We start from the raw sequence: 21,185 nt of genomic DNA, 5'->3' as shown, positions 1-21,185 counted from the left end.
TTAGACTGCACAGTTTAAAAAGATCCCCCCTGGGAACAGAGGCCAATTAACCCTCTCCAAGCCATCACACTGACTACTGAATAACAAACGGCCTCTTTATAAGTGTCCCGGGTTAGGTAGCAAAATCTCCATCTTAATCTTGTAGGCAGTTCCTCTTATTTCTTTGGAAATTTACTGAGTTTGTAGGCTCATGGAGAGTGGAAACCAGGCCTTATTTTATGTTTATAAATTTCCTGCCCTATTATGAATGCTTCCAGGAAAAAAAAATAATAAAAGCACTGGCAATTAATACTTCTGTTGATAGACCAAAGCTTAAATCTCAGACCAAAGCTGGCGGAAAGTAGGTCATCTCTACGCCAGTAACTTTGCAGTATTCCCCTCAATGAATTATACAGTTATATTCACTGGTGGTTGCACTGGATGGAGCAATAATCCATACTGTCAGAGGATGGATTGGAACAGTGGAAGGAACAGTTACCACATCTCTTTCGGGAAGGGATCTGGAACAAAACCAGGAGCTGTTTCTGGCTTCTCAGCTTCCACCAGCCACTTGAGGAAGTCGGGCTTTCTGGGCTCGGGATGCCGTGTGTTGCTTACCTGTGTTAAGGTATTCTGGATATAAATGATGTAAGAACGAGTTTTTGGTTTAGTCTGGACAGGTTTGTATCCCCAGAGCTGCCATCAGGAATATCATACTGGTTCATAATCTAAGAACTTTTGGTTAAGGAGGGAATCGAGATGTTTCAAATAAATGAAAGACCTGTAGTCGTTTAGACGCCTGATGCCAATTCTTGTTACGATAGTGCATCTGTAGGCAGACATCCCTGGAAAGACCCAAACTCTGTTGTGCTGGGCACAGTGCAAGCGCCAAGTCCTTTCTTGTCCGCAATAGCTTTCGCACAGGGAGTTTAGGAACATTGCTGCCACGTGAAGATAATTTGCTTATGGCTGTATGTAGAAAATCTTTGGGCTACGGTACTGTTACTAGAACTACTCAAGGGAAGACTAATGGAACTATTAATAGCCCATATAGGATAAATCTGTGGAGATGGCAGTTTTGGAGCTACAGGCTTTTAGCAATTGCATGTACCACTTTCTTCCAGAGAACTGGATACACGAATATGCTTCAAAGAGATTAATGGATGTCATAAAAGTTATTTGCTGCTACGCTTTAAACTGTAGACTTTACAGTCTCCGCTTGGAATCCCGATCTCATACAGCAGCTTAATCTTTTGATGTACAGAATGGATGCAGGGCCCTGCGGATTTCTTCACGGTGTGGCGGGAACTGAGTATTTTACGAAGCATAGTTGGGACTACAAGACTTTTCTGATAGCTGTGAGATTTAACAGGTGGACTGTGTCCATCTTCCATATCTGGTTGCTTTTGGGGATGGGAGGGAAGCAGGCTTTGGGAGGCTGGTGATTGGATTAAGAACACTTTGGGAATATTTTCAGCCTTAAGAAGTGCTCTAGGATTACTCTTTCTTTAGCCCATCTGTCTGCAGTGTACTTTCCCTATTCCACAGAAAATAACTCAGCTGTCTCCTCAGCACAGTCCTCGCCCGTCAGCGATCGCCTACGTTTGACCGGAGTAACTTTTTGCCCGATGATGTTTCTTTACTCCTCTCCGTCGAGAGCGAAGAATTTGTAAGGTGTCGAGACAACTGGATGTATCTCGACAGCCAGTGCAGGAAAGCCTTGCGGCGGTCTCCCTGCCCTCCTCAGCACCGCACAGCAGAACGCAACCTTCCCTCTCCGGCGCAGGGCTCTCCCGCCTCCCTCCAGCCCTGCCCGGGGGAGGAAGGCTGCGAGGGCACAGCCGCGGGGGCGGCTCGCTCCCCGCCCGGGTCCCAGCCCCCGAGGGAGCCGTGGGGCCGGCGGAGATGCCCGCCGGGGTCGCGCAGGGAGCCCAGGTGTGAGCGTGTTCTTCGGGTGACGCACAGACCCCGCGGTTCCCCCCCCCCCCCCGGCCTCGGCGGCCGTCTCCTACCCGCGGTCCGCGCGGGAGAGGACCGGGGCGGGAGGCTGGGAAGGACACCCTGCGTGCGGGCTTCGGGAGGACCCGCAGAGCCCGGCCCGGCCGCGCTCCCGGGCACCGAGTCGGGGCAGGGCTCCTCGGCAGCGCTCCTTCCCCCGCGCCCGTCCCCCGGGGAAGCTCCGGCCCGCCGGGCGGGCGCACGCCGCCCTCGTCTCGCCGTCCCCGAGCCCGCCGCGGACCCCGGACCGCCGAGCGCGGCCCTCCCCGGCGAAGCGAAGGGGCCGCGCTCCCCTCCCGCCCGCCGCGGCCGGAGCGCGGGTGGCGCCCGGCGGGCCCGGCCCAGGGGCGGCCCCGGCCCGGCCGCCTTTGTTCCGCTCGGCGGCGGGGCGCCCACGTGCAGCGGCGGCACCGCGCCCGCGCAGCCCCGCTCCGGCGGGGGGAGTGTGTGTGTGTGTGTGTGTGTTGGGGGGGGACCGAGCCCTCTCCCGCCGCGGCGCTGGGCGGGAGCAGCCGGTGGGACGCGGGCCGGGGCGCCGAGACCCCGGCCTGGCCCTTTAAACCTGCCGCGGCGGCGGCGGCGGGGCCCGGCCGGTGCGGGACACGTGAGGCGGCGGCAGCGGCGGCGGTGTGTGCTCTGCCGCCGCTGCCCCGGCTGCCGGGCCGCTCGTGTTTTAGCTGGCCGGCCGCCAGACCCCGGCCGCTGGGTTTTTCGGTTTTTCGCTCTGCCTCCTCCTCCCCTTCCCCCCCCCCGCTTTTTTTTTTTTGCACAGCCCCCTCCCGGTTTTTCCACCCACGGGTAAAGGTGGTTTTTCTTTTCTTTTCCTTTTTTTTTTTTTTTTTTTAAAAACCCTCATCCTAGTTTAGTCCGTGGGCAGGACTCGCATAATAGTATTTCCAGTCCCGGCAGCTCGCATCGCAGACACGAACCCAGGACCGCCCCCCCCCCCTTTTTTTTTTCTCTTCCCAATCTCACAAATCGTTTTATTATTATTATTATTTTTTAAATGATCGCTCTTTTTGCCCGCTGCTCCCGCTGCTGCCGAAATCCCCGTCTTCCCAGGGTGCATGCTTCTGGCAAGATCGTGCAGTGTTCTCAGTCCATTTTCAGTGTGTCTTATCTTAATTTGTCCTGATCCGATCTAAGCGCGATAGCCACCACTTGCTTTCAATTTGTAGGATTTTTTTTCCCCCTTCTTGGTTTGCTCCGACTACCCTCGGAGTATTTCCCTCTCTCCTTGCATTTCCAGGGTCGCAATTTACTCTGCCGTTTCTTCTTCTTTTTTTTTTTTTTCCTCCCCGCTTTTGAATTGCTTCACGTTACTAACCATTCCTAAATTGTAAGAGAGATTCATTCCCCCTCCTCTTCCACCACCACCAGCACCACTACCACCATCACCTCCTCCTCCTCCTCCTCCCCTTCTCTTCTCCTTTTTGGCAGCACCAGGACGTCCGGTGTGGTGGTGGCAGCGAGCAGCAAAAGCAGCAAGAGCTCGTTTTGCTTCCCCCCCTTCCAAGGTGCTTTGGAGAGACTGGTGTAAGGCTGAGCAGCAGAAGTCACGATGAGTGCACAAGGTGAGGGACCCGGTCAGCCTTCCACTGCTGCCCAGGAGCAACCTGCAACCGCAGAGCCTCAGAAGAGAGGACGAGGCAGACCCAGGAAGCAACCACAAGTCAGTATCGTATAGATACGTAGAGCCGCAGATCTATAGCGGTGTAGGCATGTACATGTACGTATTATGCTGCAAGCGAAGGAGTCCCGGAGCCGGGGCGGGGGGCTTTGTTGGGCGCTGCTTCCCGGCGAGGTGGTTGCAGAGGCGAAGCGAGGGGCTTCGCCGGGGGCGGGGGACGGACGGGGGGACGGGGGACCGGGGACCCCTCGCCCGGGAGCGGCGGGGGGCCGCGGGGTGCTGCCTGCCGCCCAGGGACTTTCACTATTGTGCAGGGAGCGAGCCGGGGCTTTTCAATGTAAATGGGGAACATGGAGCAGCGCGGCTCCGACCAACCAGCGCTCGCTGGGTCATTTCGAGCTGATTTTGAAATTGCGAAAGCCAGGAGCGGGGAACGGGGCTGCTGTCTCCCTCCTCGCTCAGCCCTCGCAATGTCTCAATCTGTGCGTGTGCGTGTGGCGGGTCCCACCGGGGGCTGCTGCCGCCTCCGAGCTTGACCAGCCCAGCCCCTGACTGCCCCTAGATCCTGGGCTTGGGGGAGAGGAGGGTGTCTAGAAAGTCGCAAAGGTTTTTTCGCTTTTCTCCCCCCCCACCCCGCGTCCCCCCCCCTTCCCCACCTCCCCCCTCACCCCCCTCGTCGTACGCGGAGAGGTGCCCCCGTTGCCGAGGGAGGTGGGGGAGGTAGCCGGAGGGGGCTTGCCGTGCATTTGCGACACCTTTTGCCTTCGCTCCGGCGCTCTCCCAGGCAGGTCGAGGCGAGGGGGGGCTGTTCCCGGCTCTCGGCGCGGGGAGCGGAGCCCGCCTTCCTCCCACCCGCACCCGCAGCCTCCTCCCGGGCCCCGAAAGGGACGCGCCGGGCTCCTATTTTCAACTGGCAAGACCTGAACCCGCGCTAAGGTTGCTCGATCCGTGCATTATTTCCAAACCAGCCCCCCCCCCCCCCCTTTTTCCCTTCCCTTCCTCTCCCGAAGTGCCATTGTCGCATCGCCTGGAAATGCCGAGCTGCGCTCAGCCCCCGCTGCCGGGCCAAGCGGCCCGGGAGACCCCCGCGCTTTGCAGCCCCCCCCCCCCCCGCCCTTTGCAGATCCCCCCCCCCCCGCCGGCGCCACCGAGGGGGGATTCCGCCCGCGGACGCAGCCGCTGAAGCCGGCAGCTTGGCGGGGGCAGCGCGGAGTTGTTCGCAGCCCGTTCCGTGCCTCCCTCGGAAGTCACGGCTGGGAAGTCGCGCTGCGTGCGGAGCTCATTTTAAAGGCAGCGGCTTCCGCGGGCTTTAAAAAAAAAAAAAAAAAAAAAAAAAAGGTTTGACTCCCATTCATTTAGCATCAGCCCGCTGCCACCGGAGCCGGCGAGGGGCTCCGAAACCGCCGAGGGAGCTGAGCAGCAGAGCCCCGAGCCGGGGGAAACCCGGCTGCTTCGTCCCCGTCCCCCCCCCCCCCGCGATGTGCTCCTGCAAACTGCCCAGAAAGCCCTTTTTGGAAAGCCATAAAAGCGAGCCCCTGCCTTTCCCGCTCTGCCCTCCCTGCCGCTTCTTCCCCCGGCGCGGCTGCGGGCTGTGCCCCCCGGCCCGCATCGCCCCCCGCGCTGCCCTCGCCCAGCCCCAGCAGCCGGCACCGGCCCTTCCTTCTGCTTTTTTTTTTTTCTTTCCTCCCCCCTCCCGTAGCGTTTGAATGTATGGAAGAGAAAGAAAAGTGCGTCTCCCGGGCGGCGCGGAGCCCAGCTGCGCAGCCCGGGGAGACTCGGCGCTGGGAGCCGGGGCAGGCGGGGGGACCCTCGCCGGGCTCCCCGTCACCCACCCGGGAGTGCGAGAGCTGCGGGCTTCGGGGCTGGTTTAAGTTAACAAACTGCGTTTAATTAGTTTTACCACATCCTGTAATCCGAATGAAATGTATAATATTTAGGACTAGAGGAGTTTTATAGTATTTATGATTCACTGAATAAATATTTGGAATCCGAACTCTTAGTAATTCGTACCCATTTTGAAGGACTGGTTATTTACTGTCAGGCAGAGGAGCTAGTTAAGAAAATAGCTGAAAGAATCAGTGTTACTGTCGAGTCGTTTTCGAGTTGGGTTTTTGTTTCGGGTATTTTCTTTCGTCGAGTTTTTTTGCCTTGCCAATGCTCGATTTGAAGAAACTTTCACGTTTGCACTTTAATACAAATCAGTTGTGTGGAGAATAGGTGTGAATATAATGCCGACTGCAGAACAACAGAAAAAAATCCCTCCCAAATATTTGTGCCCTTGAGAGAGAAAGTAATCTAAGCTTACTTTACAGTTTTCGAGTAGTTAACTATTTTTTTCCCCCCAAGTTTGTGCTAGAAACTGCATGTGAAAATTGTATGTTGCTATAATGAAATGCAATTGAAATTAAATGGGTAACTGTATTATTTTTTGAATAATCATTCTTACATGAGGGAAATCAGAGCCATCTTCTTTTAAGAATGTGTTTTCTGCTATAGCTTACGTGGTAGACCATGCAAACTTTTCCAAGTTTTTATGCAATTACAAGGGAAGTTAAACTCTTATTGTGCAAAATACATTTTTCCTTTACCTCGAGTTGTTTAATTTTTCATGTTGCATTTAAAATACTGTGTTATTTATTTATACTGTTAATTCATGATGTTTTAAGTAACTTCTCAGTTATAGTTTATCCTTCAGATCTGGGTTAGTTGTAGCCTCTCGCCACAATAGCGTGTTTTCCTGTATTTAGGAACCAACTGGTGAACCATCTCCTAAAAGACCAAGAGGAAGACCCAAAGGAAGCAAAAACAAGAGTCCCTCTAAAGCAGCTCAGAAGGTGAGAGATTATTAGAGAGAGTTCCTAATGCTGTTTCTTCATCAACTGGTATCAAAAAATCCAGTCATTTAGGCTGTGAAGTGTGGGCTTGGAAGCCTTTTAATAATGGAAGCTACATAAAGCATGTATTTTGCCTTTTTAAGATTAGAATTAACATGCTGCACGAAGACCCTAGGTACAGAACCTATAAGGGCAGCTTGCTTTTTGAATAGTGTGCAGATTAGTGAAATAACGTAATGTATTTGATCTGTTTACTGAGACCTCCTGTATCTAGTAAGGGAATCAATATTATGGATATTATTTTCTCGATTAAGATTTTTGAAGGAGGAAGATTAATTTCTTGCCCACTTACAGTCGTTACTACTACAGACCCAATCTGTATATTAAAGCTAAGTGTTTTGTCAAACATAGGTTAATTAGAAGTAAATCCAATTATGTGTTGATGGAAATGAGTGCATATATTGAAATTTACAGCTTTAAAATGTGATGGTAAAGTAAACTATGAGTTACAGTAAAAGCCTACTATATCTTGTTTCAGAGACTTTTACTTGAAGTGCTATTAGTCTTCTGAACCACTACTTCTGCTTGGTGATGGGAGCAAACTTTTGTTCTGGTGGTTCTGAATGCATTTAGCTGTAGGAGAAGCTCCCTGAAGTCACTGCATTTAGTGCATGGATTTTACATCACAAATACAACGTGAAAACGTGACTTAATTTTATTTGCATTGGGGAAGGCTCAGCGTTAGAAAACTGTGCTATGGAGGCAAATAATACCTTTCCGTAGGAATTCTTTTAGTGAAGGCAAATAGTTGTGTATAGGCTTGAAAACAAACACGGGAGTTTTGTTTATGTTGATGGTTACACAGCAGTTAGCACTAATTTACAGGTACTAAATTGGAAACAAAAGCTTACAAAATCTGGTAGTGAACTGTAGTGCTTAAGTGTATCAGTGTCTTTTAAGTAGATCTGTGACAAAATGTGTGTGGAAGGTATTTGTGGCCTCATCTAATTATGGTTCATTTTTCAATATGCCTATGGTACTGACCGTATTAAGTTTGATAGTTTTCAGTGTTATGAATTACTATAGCAACTACTGATAAATATTAAATTATTAGGGGGTGACTATGGTTTCATGTCTGTTTTGTTATAAGCGTTCTCAACATTTGTTTGAGGGACGTTTTACAACTCTCTTTAAATTTAAAATTGTTTTTTACGTTCTAAGCTGGAAAAAACCAGTATATTCTGTCAAGAAGTTCATGAATTAGTAAAAAATGCTTTACAGGTTAAGTATTTAAAATATATCAAAGCTACTCTGCAACCTAGTGAGCTTAAAATGTTGATTTTTTTTCTTTATATGGTAAAAATGTTCCTCAGATTCACTTTAAAATAGTTTAAATTTCACTCTTCAAAAGAGAGAGAGCAGTTTTTTATTAGTCTAGCAAATCCAAATGTGAGCTTTAGTATTTTAAATATTACTCTTAGGAGTGTTGGCTTTCCTAGGAGAAATATTTGTAATAAGATTAAATTTTAAGTAATGTGTAGAAATGTGTTTTAAAAAGATATTTCTAAAAGAAATATTAACATTATTTCATTTATATGAGTGATTTGGAAATCAGTATAAAAGGCAAATAACTTCAAAACATTCATATATATGTAGGTATATCAAATCAAGAGCTTTCCAGATGATTCTGGTACATGCGGTTGTTTTTTTTTTTATCTAATTTACGAACTGAGCAATTTCATTGTAATGTTTTGATTTTCAGAATGCATCAAGTTACTGCTCTAATTAAAGCAAACCCTTTTGGGTGTTGATAAGGTGAAAAATTGACCCAAGACCACAAGTCTTTTTTATCATAAAAAAATGTTGAGGGGTATATAATTATAAGTCTTATTTGTTTCTAGGCTTATAGATAAAGTATATAAATATTTGATATATCCTCTAAAACGTAAAACACCTATAAAGCCTTAGTAGAAGAAAGTCACTGAGATCACATTTCAAATAAATATTTTAGCTCTTTTTCCAAATTGATAATTAACCCTGTCTAAAATGGTTCAGCTTCTCACCAGGCATCTCAAAGTATCTTTTTATGTAATGTTAATTCTGATAGTTTTCCTAACAGTAATACGAATGGAAAGGTTTTGGCACTGTAAGTAAGCTTCATTTCGTGGTGAGGGTATCACCTCTTAAAAGAGCGACCTATATGTTTGATTTTGAGGTAAACATGTTTACACATACATACGCATACATATATTTATTTAAGGTTTTCTATAGCCTGTCTCAAGTCTCAGAAAGAGAGCTGGCTAACTTAGCCTAAGCCCCGCTACATGTGAACCAGCGTACTATACCACGCTATTGGAAATTGCTGGAATTTCTAAAGACTGGTGTGTGGCCTGTGTGTTCCAAAGGGACCTCGCTGCAATGTATGAGTGTTCACAACATGTAAGATAAACGCTGGCCAGGAGGACCCACCGGGCAGCCATGAGAAGGCACTCATGATTAATTGATTGGGTGTTCTCTTGCAAACCATTACACATCACAATTAAAAATGTATTGCACAAACTGGCAGCGAGTTAAAAATACTCCAGAACTGGGACTTTGTTTTGTTATACTTCAAAAAGGAAATACCCCTAAATCAGTTGAGGGACAGTTTATCCTGGAATCACGGTTGTGTTGTGTATTTAAAATTTCTTGGTGCATGGGATTTTGGGGGGTTTTTTGGGTTGGTTTTTTTTTTTTTTTTTTTTTTTTAGCTTTCAGGGCTTGTGTTTGGTCTTAGTAAACTGGCCTTGGGGCATCTGAAAACAAACTGTGCTTGTTAGGAAATTAGCAATGTGAAACTTGACAATGCATACAGAATGTTGCAAGACCAATTGGACAGCTAATAATGTGGCAATTACTCTAATTTTAGGTAATATGCATTTTTTTAAAAGCCTTGCATATCACACATGCCTAACTTGTTATAAACTGGACGCAAAAGGTAAACTGCATTTTATAGAAAACCAAACCATTTCTCGATTGTTTAATTTTCAGGAACAGAAGGAACACAACGTGTTAGCAGATGAGAAGAGATAGATGCAAAAAGACTCTTAATCATCTTGTACTTGAGTCCCCACAATTAGGCTGTTATTGAAGTCTGTGTCTTTAAACAAGACATTCTGTTATTCATTTAAAATATTTGTAAAAAATTAGCAAAAAAGTGAAGATTTTATTTTTTTTCCTAAAGAACAACTAGTTTTGTGGGAAGACCCTTGAAGGGATGTTCCTTTTTAGTTTCCCGGGTGTTCTGTGGTTGAGTTTTATTTGTTAGGCTGAGCTGTGTTCCCAGCCCGTCGCATTTCCCTTAAGCATTCAAGGGCTTTTCTTTGTTTAGCTCCTGTAGTTGGGCTTGACAAAAATACTGTATAGGCATAAATACTCTCCTGTTTGGAAGGAGGAAACACAATTGTGAGGTTAAAAAAAGGAGGAGTAGTAGCTACTATGTGTTCGTCTCGAAAGAAAATGTCAAGGGGTATCCCAGGAATACCCAAAAGTAAAGGCTCTGTAATAAAATGCACCTTCAGTTTAAGTATTTTGAGTTTTCTGGTAGTTATGATGCAGTGAAATTCACTGCAAATACCTCCAGATCTTGAAATATTACCCTCTGAAAACCAGAACTTGTGGTACTGTGTGTGACTGCTCTTACTACTGTCTCTACATTACATGGCCAGAGTTTGGTATGTAGAAAGGCATGTCCCTGAGTTAAGCAGTCCAAAGGTAAAAAAAAAAAAAGGTGCATGTGACCAGGACTCTGCCCTAAATTGGTTCATGAAAATCTATTTGGCTTCTCCATGCTTCATTCATTCTCACCAACACCAGTCATTACAAGCTTAAAGGGAAAACAAGATCAGATTTATCAAGTGATCGTAGCATGGTTATTGTACCTAAAAAATAAGAGACCTCAAAATCAGGCGTTTTGAGCAAGATGGGAGAAGCAGGAGAAGACTGACGCCTGTTTAGAATTAAAATGGGTAAAACAGGACATGGGAAGTGTGATATTTTTGTATCTAGCCAGTGCCTAAGTTTCTCTTAAGAGGGTTGGTTTTTTTTAAGAAAATAACTTCTTTTTAGGAGAGGGACACGTTCCTGGGCAAGGTCTTTTGACAACAGTGATCTTCCTCCCCAGAACTCTCGGTTATTTCACCTGATTTACAGCTCTGACACGTTTTATCTGAGGTCTCCAGCAGATCATTTTGCAAAGTGGATAGAGTTCTCCAAATTTGGATTCTGTTGCATTTGAGATCTTCCTTGACAATAGATAGATGCCCAAAGAGCACTTTACAGCCGTTCAATTATTTATACTTGTCTTGTCTTGTTAATTGCTTTCAGTAGTACAGCCTGGGTTTCTGTCTGGGCACGGCACATTTATGCAAGGAGGAGGCAGAGCTGATGGGCAGTCAGTCCCTGGGCTGCTGACAGCAGCTCTTTGGAAGCAGGTTTGGATGGAGGGTTTAGGGGAATTGCAAATCTGCCTGGGGACTGTTCCCTCCCTTCCAGGCGCGATGACGGGAACGCCCATCTTTCTCACCTGAGACAAAAGAAACCCCCGTGCACTTAAAAGCGAGTAAATCTAGTTCTGTTCCTAAAATGGGACATGGCAAAAACGATGTGTTCGTATTATTGGTTAGGAGAAATTTCATAGTTTTTCATGAAATACCATAAACTTGTGTTTGATAACGTACCTGGCCCGCCTTTAAGTTTGGTGATCTCGTGTCTTAGCTGTGTAGAGCAAGATCACGCCTCGTAGTGTAGCATCAAATGGTAAGAAAACCCTGGCCAAACACATCTCGGGTTCAAAAAGCGCTTTAGAGGGTGACGGCAGCAGCTTCCTTCCTGACTGAGCAGGTACCAACCGCTGCGCGTCGGGTGCCTGGGAACACGTGCATCTTGCTGCCCAGATGAGAATCCGTCTTCCCTCTGGGTGGCTTGGGGCTCTCTAGATTTGTTCCGAGCTTCAGAGGCAACACTTCAATTAAAGCAAAGAGCCGACAGACTGGCATGTTTCTGATTATGCAAATACCTGTTTCAGAGGAAAGGCAATGCTTAGGCACTTACGTGTTCCTTTTCTTATTAATTACTTGAAAATTATATGGAGAAACGTTGAATTATTTGTCTGATATGCAATAAAACCTTTCTTCAAGCGCTTAAATTAAAAGACAGTCTTGTGCTGTTGGAGAAAATACAGGCTGCGTTTGCAAAATGCAAAGTAAAAAAAATCCTGAGGGGAAGAGGGGGAATATTTTCCTAAACTTCATGTCTTTATTGTCACCGCTGGCCTGCCACTGCTCCTTTTGGGTGTTCCAGAAGCGTTTTGTCTTTCTCTTCCCTTGGAATGGAGATAAAAATGTCCACTTTGGAGGTTCTTGTCGTTCATTTTCTGCAGTTTAGTCTGTGGAAGCCTTCCTATTTACTTACAGAATCGCTCTGTACCGAAACATCGTCTCTGGCATGCCCTGCTGTTTGCTCAGCTCACCTCTGGGGAAGATTTGGTTTTGATAAGAACTATGGAAATGTTATTCTTCTAACATGAGGTGGAAATCGTATACAGCAGGAATATAGTGCCTTTCAATCCGAAGGGTCCCCGAGCATTTGACAAACTGATACCCGCACTAGCCAGCAGGAACACTGGCCACTGCTGACATGGACCTTCCTCGGGGTAAAGCGTCGCATTGTTCGTGGCAAGCGGCCACGCTGCGTGACACTTTATGGCAGGAAGCAAAGATTAGTTATTCAAAGGAATCTCTCATGTTCTCTTTCCCATCAAACTAGATTATATGCTGCCGTTAAACTTGCCATTTGTGTCAGGTTTGTAGGAACTTTAATTGCGAGACCAAAGTAGTTTTCGTTCCCCAAAAGGTAATTTTTTTTTTCATAGAGTTTTGGAAAAGGGCCTTTCCTTCAGATGCGGTAAAATACAGAAGAAAATAGATGGCGTTTGTGCTTTCATAACATGTCAGGTGTTGATTTGTTACGAACAATTTTAAGCAATATTTTCTTTTAAGAGTTATGGCCAGTGTTTTGTGAAATAAACATAAATGCAGGGGGCTACAGCTTGTCAAAACTAAACTACATCTTGTTTTGCATCCTTCAGGTTTTAAGGTATAAAGAAATGAACACTTTAAAAGGAGACAAAACTCTGAAATAGACAGCTACAGTGTATAGTAAATGCACTTTAACAAGTATTCTCATAAGAGGGTTTCACCTTACATGTAACGCTGGTATAAATGATTAAAGAGCAAGTTTCCTCTTTTAACAAGTCTGAGTGATAATTTTGCCCTTTAGGAGTGTGAATTTTATTTTTCACAGTTTTCTTCTTGGTGAGATATTTATTTCAAAGTAATTGCATTTAACTCGCAGGGCATTTTTTTTTTTTTTTCAGAGATTCCTCCACTACTTCCTCAGCTCAAGTTCTCTTTTAGAGGGATCTGCTTTACAGAGCATTAGGTTACAGTATATGTTACAGAGATTGACCAGCAAGTGATTTATTTAATGACACAGTTGATTTCGAAGGGCAAATCAAATACACATACAGTTAACTAGAAAAAAAGCAATTCGTGGAAATGTGGAATCACATCTACAGAGTGTGTACTAAAAGTCTTCATTCTCAGGGACTTTGTATGTGGCGAGTCCTGCCCTCACTAGAGCTGGTGGCAAAATCCTCATCACCCTCAGTGGGACAGGATTACTCACTTGGTGGGCTGTATGGATGGGCAGAGCCTACCTAGAGAAAATAACCTGCAATTTTCATTTTAAAGCCTGTAAGTATTTTAGTGTAGCACGTAAGTGGTAGTATTTACAGTGTCACGCAGTGAATTAATGGAAGAGTCTGTAAGAGAACCTGTATTTCCTTTACGCAGAGCTCCAGGACCGACTGCCGGGCTTACATAAATATAGCTGTCACTTCTAGGGCACCTTCCATGGTGTTGCCTTAACCCCGAAAAGGGAAGGTGTGTTTTGGACCAGCCAAAGGTTTGCTTACAGCTTAAGGATGTGCTCTTACCTGGAAAACTTCATGTGAAGTAGAGGAGCTGTGTCCCAGTATGAACGCACGCACGCGTTCGTGGTGATAGTCTGTCCAAATCCATTTCACGCATGAACATCGTGAGGCTAAAAGAAGGAATTTGGCTGCAATAAACCGCTTTGTTCAGGCTTGAAGCAGGCTGTATTTTTCATTTAGTATCTTCAGGTAATTTCTGACAGCCTGTGAAAGACCAGGTTCGATGGTGTTGGGGTTTCTGGGGTTCCCAAACTGCCCCGTGGCTGGCGGGGGCCGGGCTCCCCCGGCCGTAGTGCGGGCACTGGGCTGCTGGCTTTGCTGGGGCACGCTCCGCTGTGCCCGTGGGCACGGGGGGGATATCAGGGCTGGGGGCACCCGTAGGCGTGGGTGAGGCATCCCCGGGCCACAGCGGCTAGGAAATGTCAGAAAAAGCAACATAATCACGCTCCGCCGAAAACCCCGAAGAGCGGGAGGGGGGCTTGGTGCCACCCAAGAGGTATAGTGATAGGCGATCTTACAGTAAAGGAGTTCCTAGTTACTGAGGCAGTTGAGCAATGCTGAGGTATAAAATACGTTGCGTTTCTTTTCCCTTTACAGAAAGCAGAAGCCACTGGTGAAAAGCGACCCAGAGGCCGGCCCAGAAAATGGGTAGGTATTTCACTTCCAGTCGTTTGATTTATTTGCTGTGTTATAAAGCATGTTATAAAGTCCATTCTTTAAGAGAAGAATTATTTCTGCTTCATTTGTGAAAAAGAACATCCATCTTCTGTGTCTGTTTGTTCTGGTGGATTGACTAAAGGGTTAAGATAGCAGAGGAGTTAAGCACAGCTTCCTACCTTTAGACTCTGGTAGTTTGCTCAAGATACTTTACTATTAAATGTTTGCTGGGAGCGAATATTTATGTGTCTCTTATCAGCATGAAAAGAGGCACAACTCTTCCTTCAAAAGAGAGTAACAATGAGATAACTTGTTCAGTAATTGAGTAACAAAGGTTAAAGGGGCACTATCAGACATCAGAAGGTGATTAAGAGAGGTGATAACATTCAGACGTAGTGTGCACAAGATAAAAGTTTAAAAACTGAAACTTTGTCCTACATTGCCTGGAAACACAGCATATTTTCCTTAAATCCAGTGAGAAAGAACAAAAACGAACAGCAGGATATTTGCATTTAGAATTAAGTTTTTCCTTTCTGGGCCATTCATGCCTCATAAAATTGTAACGACTGGTAATATGTTTCATTAAGTTCCCTCTTTCCCTGGCCATTTAGTCTGTAGACGTGGCTATTGGACACATGTGGTTTGATTCTTCGGCCATGGAAAGATTTCAGTCTCAGATACTTGAAATTCTGTGTTCTCACTGATGTTTACAGCTGATGAGTCTGCCTGGTGCACCTCTCCTCTGCATGTCTTTCACTTATGCGTACGCTTTCAAAAGAAAAGTGATGGGGACGTCACTTGGAAAACATGATGGGATATTAGAAGATACGAAGGCGTGGCCGTGTGCTCCATCCCACATTAACATTTCTGATTTCCCTTTTCCAGTTCCCTTTCCCTTTTTCCGGTCAACATTTTTCTTTAAACTACTTTTTCGAATCCGTCCCTCCCCATCTCAATTTTGCTCCCTTATTTGACTCTGCCTTCTCTTTCCTTTCTGCGTCCTGTCGTTCTTCCCTGCTTTTGTTCAGTTCTTCTGCATAGATGTTAATACAGCTGTAAAAGTATATGCTTGCAAAAGCTCCAACAGCACCAGAAGGTACTTAAAACTGCAAGCTGAGGTTCTCCAGAGTATCAGCAGCTAAACACGGGAGAGATGGCTTTACCAGTCACTTTAAGAAATAGTTCTGTAGCGTTGTCCAGTGATAAAGTACCCCAGGATATTGCTGTGGAGAAAACAGACTGTTATGCACTACATGTATTGCTTACGCCTCTGCTTTTTAAGGCAGGCAGATTTCAGGTACAAGAAGCGGCTCTTTGGCATTAGGAAACAAGGTGGTGTATTCAAACCTACCCGTGCTGGGGATCTTCGCAAAGGCAGCTTGCAGAAAGCAAACGCCAAGAGCAGTAAAACACGGAGCGGTTACTGTCTGCTCCCTCCCGTCCGCCTCGGAGCTTGCACGTGTGGATGCCGAGTGTTACTTGCCTGATCCTCACCTTGGGTGCAATCCCAGGGGAAGCAGCAGAAATAGCTGGTTTATGAGGGTCACTGAATTGGGAATGTGTGATAGATGGGGGTGGTGGAAGAGCTCTGCAAAAAGGGGAAATGCAGCAGTCTGAAATGGTAAAAGAGTTTCTCTCCCAGGCACTCATAGTCAGAAATTAAGGTGAGTTTTTGGTGAAAAGGGCTAAATGTAACGCCTGTGGCATCCTTTAGGCTAGAATGTTTTGTATCTTCATAGGGAAGAAAGAACAGGCAGCATCAGTGGAGCATTAAGTTTAGTATGGGCTGTTTGGTGAAGAATCTGATTTGCAGAAATGGGTATTATTGGTTAGCTAGAAGGCATATGCATTACCTGATTGTGAGACTGATACAACAGCTTAACTCATTTTTTTGAAATAAGGCATGTTTTCAAACTCAGTATTACTTTGCTGTTGTGCCTGTTGAAAGCACAGTCTTTTTATTTGCTTATTCCAATGATATGATTTCTTCTTGTGATTTTCAGAGATAACGCTCCTATCTCCAGCTTGCCTTGAGATAATTCTATAGACTGTTAGAATTATATGTGCCTTTTTTCCCCTCTCTTTCTTCTCTCTTTCCAGTTTAAATTAGGTTCATGGGTTCCTCCTTTGTGCACGATGAAATGGAGAGTGATGTTATATTTTGCTCCAGAAAGAAATGTGGTTAAATGATTATAAGCCATTATGGTGCCAACTATAAGCAAAGGTAATATTTGAAATCAAGGGAGGATTCTGCCCAAAAGCAGATAGCACAGTATCATCCTTTCCATTTTGACATCCAACAGGTACTCAGAAAACATCCCTTTTTATCACCCAAACTTCCATTAAGTCCTTAGTGATTATTTTCTTCTTTTATCCAATTTATTTATATATTAATCCTTAATTATGATGGTTCTGTATCAGTGAAAGTAAGGAGTGTGTAGGGTTCTTTTTTGTGGAGAGGGCAGAATTCTATTTGGTAGGTATTTTCCTAAGTTTGTAACCCTTTTTTCGAGTCTAGAGGTTCTGTGTCATATGTTGTTCATCAAATTGTAAAGTATTATTTCTGCTGTTTCCTTCAATATGCAGACGCAGAGACATATGAGCTAATAGACCACTGTAGAATTCCGGTAGCTGGTCTTTCTGCCGGTTCAAATTAAGTATTTAATGTTTGTGATTCGCAATGTATTTATTTATATATTACTTTTTAGAGGAGAAATAAATCTTTTTGACTAGTATAAAACTGGGAAGGCGGAGGGAGACCCCAAGTGAGGAGGGCGAGTAGCCCAGTTTATCACAAGCGCATGAGACATCCAATGATCTTTTTAATGCAAGAACGTGTACTTCGCAAAGTTGTCGAGGAAGAGCAGACCTTTCTCAGCAGAACAGACAGTAAAGATTGACAAACTCTTCTGAAAATAAAATATTTGGCTACATAGAAAAGCTTTCCAAATGCGGGGAGCTAATTGAATAAAAATCCTGATGATAACAAGGATCATGCAGGTGGTAAATGAACATATTTGGAATCAGAAACACAGTGCCTGCTGCTGTAAAACTCATCTTCACTGTAGGTCGCTGCATGTGTGTGAAGTGCGTTGAAGGCTGTGAGTCCTATTAACTGGGAGGGAGGTAGACCTCTTCATGACCTTGGTACTCCTTAATTTTAGAGGTTTTAATGCAGGAACATTTTCTAAGCTCTTTGGATGCAGCTGCATTAGTGTGTTAGGTCAAATGAGGAGTGTGCTTTGGAAATGAATTTCCTAATTGTCCCTACTCACAGTATGCACTATGGAGCAGTCCCTGAGCTCGTGGGCTGGATTCCTTTTGAGGGAAACCAAATTGGATCCAGTAGGCATTCACCCCATAGGACTAGGCTAGGGTGAAGTAAAAACCTCTTGAAAGGTGCGTGGTGTGGACCTTAGGTCCTCAGCACCAGCCTTTTTTTTTTTCCTGCTGGTCCACATTGTCTATGTGTTGTAGACATAGCCTTTGATGTTTGGAAAAGGCAGATGAAGCAACCTGGTTTTTATTAGCAGAATTATTTTATGTAGCATAGGCATAAAGTCAAATTCATAGCTATGGAGATTCACATTCCCAGAAGTCAGTGGAAGGTTTGTCATTGAGTTCATCAGTGCCAGGTTTTCACCACTGAGCCCTCATGCTGCTGCTTGTGGAATCAGCAACGGTTTTGCCAATGCCTTCACATAACCCTGTGTAAAGAGCTCATAGTCAAAGCCATTTTATTTTGTTTTGTTTTGTTTTTTATTTTATTTTTTTGTGTATGTCTAGAAGTTGACTGAAAGGAGGGGTCCGAAGGGTTAGGAGTAGAGCAGGAGACTGAATAATCAATTATGCTGTTTGTTCCAACGAACTGCACTCAAAACCCATGGAAATTTCATAGACTTCTGGTGCTCTCAGGCATCAGTTTAATGGAGAAACCTGAAACCCAGTTCTGAAGTTGATGCTTAAAAGCGTATTTGTGTTTTATTTCCATTGTTTTTGTTATGTCATTTCACCTCCACATTGTCTAACCTGAACCACAGATTCACTGCATGGCATGGCAGAGTTGCTCAAAAAATCAAGGAACAGTCCAGAGCTTTTTGCAGCTTTGAGCAGGACTGTGGTGGGGAGGAGAGATGGCTGATACTGTGCCATGAAACTGTTTTAAAGGGTGGCAAGATGCAGTTCTGGAAGCTGCATGATTGTAACAGCAGAAGAGAATCAGTGACTTTCCAAGTGCAGGGTGCACATGAAGCACCCATGTAGCCATCTTGTCACTGATGGCCGGGTGACAACTGGGACATGTTCAGAAAACCTCTCTCTCTTCCAAGAATTTTGTTTTCTGCTAGATAGTCTAGGTGGCACATTTCAGGCTGGTAGAAGATAAAAGATAATCAGAAATGAACTTAATTTCCTTAAGCAGGAGCTTTATCTGATCCCATCATGATTAGCTAGACATTATAGTACTTTTGAAGCTCAGGTTTTCCCCTTTTTAATGACGGCAGAATTTTACTTTATACTGAAAGTTAGTTTAAGCGGTGCCAAACCACGTTTAAAAAAATCATTACAAAAATGCTTATTGTTCTAGTAACTTTTTCCTCAGATTATTTCCCACTGCAGTTTTGACATAGCTGAGATATCAAACCTTAAACATGGAATTTGTGAGATGTTTCTATGCCAGCAGTCCCAGAAGGCCTGTGTCAGGGCAAGGAATCCTAATCCTCGTTCACTTGTAAGATTTTGAAAATGAGGTTCTGAATGTTGAAGGAATACATATCACGAGAACCTTGTTGGCTCAGAAGACCCATTGATGTTTTGAGGCTATTTCTTGCCCATAATGAGTCTTTGCAAACGGTTATCTAAGTAGAATTTTCTGTCTGGTAGTGCCATGCTCTGTGATGTGAAGCCGTTTAACCAATTGTGCTTATTTCTCATGCAGTGCAGTGATTTTTGTCTCATATGAAGTCATAGTCTAGGAGGTGCTTAAAGTCACGCAGGCTTCTTCGCTGGCCAGTGGAGAGAGAAGGATGCTCTGAGATCATAGCCCATCCTGCCTAAAAAAGGCTTTGTTACAGGCGTGGTGGGTTCTTGGCTGGAGATGGCAACCTTTTGCCATTGGGAAGGACAACTGAGATAATAAAAAAAGACTCACATCGGACTTGTAGACAGCAAAAGCTATGTGTGAGAGATCCCCCCCTTTGCTGCCGTGGTGCTCACCAATGCATTCCGAAGCTGGGCTAGAGATTCCGTTGTTACGAGAACATATATTTGTTTGAATGAATTACTTCATGGTCCCTTTCGAGCAAACCATGATTGAGGTAAAACTTAAATCACGTGTATTGGATGAGAATGAAAAAGGAAGTTGCTATGTATGTAATTATAGAAGATTACACAGATAAAAATTTGGTTTCCCGTACTTGGAAGAATAATGTCATTTCAGTTACTTTATGTCTTTCCAACTTTTGACTGCAGTATCTATGGTGTTCCTGTTTCACGTGAAGCACACCATGAAAATTTGCACATGTTGCTGTTATTTTAATCTTCCAAACTACCTTGCCTTCTTTGTGAAGGTCACTGATACTATTTTGTAACATGGTAATATAAAATACCTTCTTTCATGGACATGTTTTCCATCTGTGTGGGCAAGACTGTCACCTGGGAGGGGTCATCGTTTCAGTTGTCTAAAGAGCTTGAAGGGGCTTTTATAATTACAAAAACCAGACTATTGAACTCCCTTCTTCAGAATTCCTAAACTTAAGAAGTGGATGAAGGATGTGAATTGAACTCCTGAAAAGCTTTATGCCTGTACATTTACTTTCCGGATCAGGTGATCTGTAGAAGAAATCATCTCTCAAAACCTGAAAATTTTGACAAAAGCAGTGACTGTTGAACTTTTCTCCTATGACTAACGTATTTAATGCTCTTTTTTTTGCCATTTTTTGTCCTTTTTTCTATTCAACATTCTGGGAAAGGGAAAAAACATCTTGCATGCTTGTATCACATGCATAAAAATTCACTAAAAATGTGGTCTGTCTCACTTGTGTTCAGAGAAGTATGTGTCTTCAGTTCTCTAGAAGCTTGTCTGAGCAAATAGTGTCCTTCCTTGGAATCTCGAGTCCTGTTTCTTGTTGGTATAAGTAGATGTGGCACCATTTATTTCAAGTGCAGGTCTTCCTGTAGACCACAACAGAAAATTTAGCCAAATTGTTTCTTTTCTAAAATAAATCTATGTTACCGAGAGGATATTTCACTCATTCTCTAATTCACTTCCACTTCCCTTAAGGAATATTAAAAGATACCCGGTTTAGCTAAAAAATAATTTGACTTTAGCTGTCATTTCAGAATTCTTAAAGGCAAATCTTTCATTCTGTGTGAGGTCCAAAGAGGAAATTTTAACGGGCAAAAAATGCAGAAACTAAAAATACAACACCTGTACTGAAAGGTAAATTGAATTTCTGAGCCATTTCTTTTTTATGATCTCAGATAATGGCTGTTCAAGAACTTTAAAAATTAGTTTTCCATTTGGCTGTGTATTTGATTTTGTAAGCCTCATTGCCCATTTTACGTACAAGGAAACTGAGCACGGAGGCTGGTCGTGGCAGCATCAGGAGGCATTTTTTGCACCTGCAGTGTTTGAATTCTCAGGTTTGTTGCTAGTTATCAGCAATTGTTCATCCAACTACCTGGCAGAGAAAACCTGTCGGGTAGTGGAAGGTACAGGCACTCGTTCTTGCTCTTACAATTCCATTTTCACCGTTGAAAATGTTATGAATGCAGAAAGAGAAGCTGGGCCTCACCTCCATTGAAAATGTACTCCACAAGGTTAATTGCCTTGCCCAAGGAAATCTGTAGAAGAGCCAGGAATAGAACTCGGATTTCCTGGCAGCCTGCCCTGTGCCTCAGCTCAAGGCCATCCTCCTTCAGTAAAGCTTGCTTGCGAACAGGTCGGATGAGGGAGGGAAAGGCGCTTTTCAGTTCTGTATCTTAAACCGATACATGGGTTTTAGCTGTTTCTGTAAACTCAGACCTGGGTATCTCAGTATCTCTAGTGTATGTC

The 21,185-nt window shown here is 44.6% G+C and overlaps 1 protein-coding gene across 3 annotated transcripts in view; it reads left to right on the top strand.

Annotated features, from left to right (window-relative positions):
• The first annotated feature begins 2,721 nt into the window (after window positions 1-2,721).
• HMGA2 (high mobility group AT-hook 2) overlaps window positions 2,722-21,185 on the top strand; it is a 120,776-nt gene continuing 102,312 nt past the window's right edge. The window contains exons 1-4 of one of the 3 annotated variants that reach the window (XM_052774713.1): window positions 2,727-3,649; window positions 6,355-6,441; window positions 14,072-14,122; window positions 16,232-16,441. In XM_052774713.1, coding sequence (XP_052630673.1) covers window positions 3,539-3,649; window positions 6,355-6,441; window positions 14,072-14,122; window positions 16,232-16,321 — 339 coding nt within the window. In that variant the 5' untranslated portion in view covers window positions 2,727-3,538 and the 3' untranslated portion in view covers window positions 16,322-16,441. Of the gene's footprint in view, window positions 3,650-6,354; window positions 6,442-14,071; window positions 14,123-16,231; window positions 16,442-21,185 lie in introns of those variants that run through there. The other 2 variants (XM_052774711.1, XM_052774712.1) reach the window with 2 other exon arrangements.

This window comes from Harpia harpyja, chromosome 23 (genome assembly GCF_026419915.1).
Source record: "Harpia harpyja isolate bHarHar1 chromosome 23, bHarHar1 primary haplotype, whole genome shotgun sequence".
Taxonomy (NCBI): domain Eukaryota; kingdom Metazoa; phylum Chordata; class Aves; order Accipitriformes; family Accipitridae; genus Harpia; species Harpia harpyja.
Note: the sequence above shows the minus strand (reverse complement) of the source record. Positions and strands in the feature narration are given on the sequence as shown.